General features: G+C 34.7%; 1 protein-coding gene across 1 annotated transcript; it reads right to left on the bottom strand.

Annotated features, from left to right (window-relative positions):
* Positions 1–1,275: 1,275 nt before the first annotated feature.
* LOC134243758 (uncharacterized) lies at positions 1,276–3,347 on the bottom strand. Its single transcript, XM_062726001.1, has 2 exons — positions 3,134–3,347; positions 1,276–1,664 (listed from the first exon to the last, which is right to left on the bottom strand). The coding sequence occupies exons 1-2, from the start codon at positions 3,309–3,311 to the stop codon at positions 1,276–1,278; spliced, it is 567 nt and encodes a 188-aa protein (XP_062581985.1). The 5' UTR covers positions 3,312–3,347.

The following is a 3,347-nucleotide window of genomic DNA, read 5'->3' as shown; positions in this document are numbered from 1 at the left end:
GGCGTTTTTTTTTTTTGTTTTTTTTTTTATTTTGAATTTCGTTCTTTTTCATTATTTTTACCAAATCAAGATATAAGCGACATTTATACATTTATAATATTGATACCAAATCACTATAAAAATAATTTTTCACCCATATAAACAATATTATGGACTGCGTAATGTGACTTAATGGTGGCTTAATGGTAGCTTAATGGAGTTTGGACATTAAGCACCTGTAAGTCTACCTTAATGGTAGCTTAATGGTGACTTAATGGTGGTCTAAAAGTTACCATTAAGGACCTGTAAGCCACCATTAAGCTACATTTAAGCACCCATAAAGGACTTTGAGTTGGCTTAATGGTAACTTAATGGTGGTGTAAATGTTACTTAAAGGTGCTTAATGGTGACTTAATGGTGACTTAAAGACAACCATTAAACAACCATTAAGGACCTATAAGCCACCATTAAGCCGGACTTAAAGGGTGTGTTTCATCTTGTGCCACACTCTAAATCTTGCCTCAAATAAAGCAATGTCTATTCAAGCTTTGCAAAGAGTTCTTGCAAAAGTGAGATCAGTTGTCACATATTTTCATAAAAGTAACATTGCCACTGAGGTTTTAAAAGAGAAACAAATTGCCCTGCAGTTACCCCAACACAAACTTATTATTGATTGCAAGACCCGCTGGAATTCCACTTACCAAATGATTCAGAGGTTTTTAATTCAGAGGCCTGCGGTGCTTGCGGCACTTCTTGATGAAAGGATCAAAAAGTCTAAAGCATTAAGTGGAATGACAGATCATGAAGTTCAAATTTGTGAAGATTTTGTCTCTGTCATGGAGGTGATGTTAACAGCTACATTAGTTCTTTGTGAGGAGAAGACTCCTACCTCTGGACTGATTTTGCCCCTGCTGGGAAAACTACTGCATCATTTTGAGAGAAAGGAAGGGGATTCTGATTTCATATTAACATTGAAAAATGCTGTTGGACAGAATCTTGCAACACGATATACTGACAATAATGTGCGAATGTTTTTAGAGGAATCCAGTGCTTTGGATCCACGAACCAAAGGCAAGCCATGTATTCAAGCAGAAACTTGGGAAAGACTGGAAGACAAGTTGTCTGTGATGGACTTAAATGTTAATGCAATCAAGACAGAGGCAGATGCTAGACCAGTGAGACCAGTCAACATTCCACAAGTAAATCACATTCCTCTGCCAGCACTTCCAACCATTCCTGATCACCTCAGGTCTGGTAGTTCAACTGAGGATGATTCAGATAATGAGGTTAATTTAATTAAACTGAATAACCTCCAAAACTTGTTTTCCGTGCAATATGAGCGTATTTAGCATAAGTTACATTTATCCAGACTTTGGATCCACTTGATAAGTTATGTACAAATGAAAACGACACAATGTTATACTCATTTTCACTAAAACAGGCTGTTTCTCCAACTCTTTTGTTGTCAATATGGAGACCAATGTGTACATTTTCAACCTTGCACTCGAGTGAGATAAAGAAAACGAACATTCCGGGTCTGTCGCTCTGGAATACCCCTGTATTCTTGTCATATAAGCCTCCAATATTGCTTCTAACATCTTTACATACTAATGTGTCATTTGTATTGACTCTGGCTGGACTACCAATATACGCAGTAAAGCCAACCTTTGTCGAATAGCCTTTACCTTGAGAAAAAGTAATTAAAAATACACATATAATTTTTTTAAAAATGAATTTGGTGACAATAATCAATTAAAACTCACATATTCACATGACTTTAACTTTTCAATCGTCGAATTCCATTACTTATGCAGCAGTATACCTTCATCGACTGCATGCTGTGCTTATATCTATCAGTTGATTCAATATGCAAGAGCATAGGCTCTACGTATGAACATTTGCTCGAACGCAGAAATTTAATGACAAACAAGTCGATGAAACAGGAGTATCAACCGTCTCGTTTAAAATTATTATTTCGTACGCTCTATGGTCGATACAATGACCTTGTAAGCAAATATAAACTATGAATCATTTAGTCAATGCAGACTGACATTTTTTCACGTTTATCATTAGGCCATTATTTACACACTGAATTGTCGACGGATTTTTTCCGTTATATATATCTCGATCATGACAAGGAGCACACGGCGGGTGTGACCGGTCAGAAGGGGATGCTCACTCCACCATGGCTCCTGGTCCCATCTCTGATGTTTTAGATGTCTTTGTTTGCTCTGCTTCTGACCTGCATATTTTTTGGAATGGATTTTTTTTAGCTTAAGTTTAATTTTGTTAGTTATCTCCATATATTTTATTCTAGAATATACTGTAGCATAATACGTCTGAAGTTACTCATTTTACAGCGGTTATCATGGTTATGTTTTGTCTGGGTAAAGCTTTTAAGTTCAGAGTATTTGCTGGAAGGATGTTATGAAGTTTAGGAACTTGGTATATGTACATGTAGAGTACATCAAACTCAGTTTGGTTGACTTAAAAAGTACAAGGCCTAAATACTGATGTGATTTTAGAATTTCATCTTTACAACGCGAATTGCGAATATAATTTAAATGTCCAGACGTAGAATTAAAACCAATAAAGTTCTTTTTAAGTAGAATTTGAATTAAATAATGAATCTACAAGCAAAGACGATATTGCAACAAAGAACAATTTGGCACTGTTCATGTAGTCTTGCTATGGTTTAAACAATATGTCAAGCAGAGTATTCTTTACTATCTAGGGCCTTTTCTACTTAGAATGTTGAAAGAATGCACAGTTCTTATGAAATGGCTATATGTAGAAAAAAAATCCTTTTCAAAACTTAACACATTTTCCATATATAAGAAATATTATACTTTCTGTTTATTTTAGTCTAACTTTTATGCATTTGACATCGAAATCGGTAAAAACATAACCACATTGTAATTTTAAAAAATATTTTCATATCGATATGGAGTGCCTATATATTTTGTGACGATATAATTAAAGAAAAAGATATCAATTAAATAAGCTACAAATCTAAAAAAAAATCTACAAGCCAAAGACGGCATAAAATATGGATCCCTGACAATGCAAAAGGTAGGTGGGGTCAGGTGATACATCAATAATTGGAAATAGAAGAAAACTATTTTTCAAAATATGTTAAATTTGTTAGACTTACCAAGAGGATGGTTACTTTTTAATTCATTTATTTCAGTCTTCAGTCTCGTTACTTCCTGTCGCAATCTCTCTGTGTCTTCTACTTTGCGGCCATCGTTTGAAAAAAGGGCTTGGAAATTAGCTCCTTTTAGTAGATTGATCACGCTCAGTGAAAGCGCGTATGTAACAATGTACTTCATGCTGTGCTTGATTGTTTAGATATAATGTTAAAAGAA

This window comes from Saccostrea cucullata, unplaced genomic scaffold (assembly GCF_032062105.1).
Source record: "Saccostrea cucullata isolate Sc308-1 unplaced genomic scaffold, CSIRO_AGI_Scuc_v1 ctg2456, whole genome shotgun sequence".
NCBI classification, from domain to species: Eukaryota; Metazoa; Mollusca; class Bivalvia; order Ostreida; family Ostreidae; genus Saccostrea; species Saccostrea cuccullata.
This window is presented reverse-complemented; position numbering and strand designations above follow the sequence as displayed.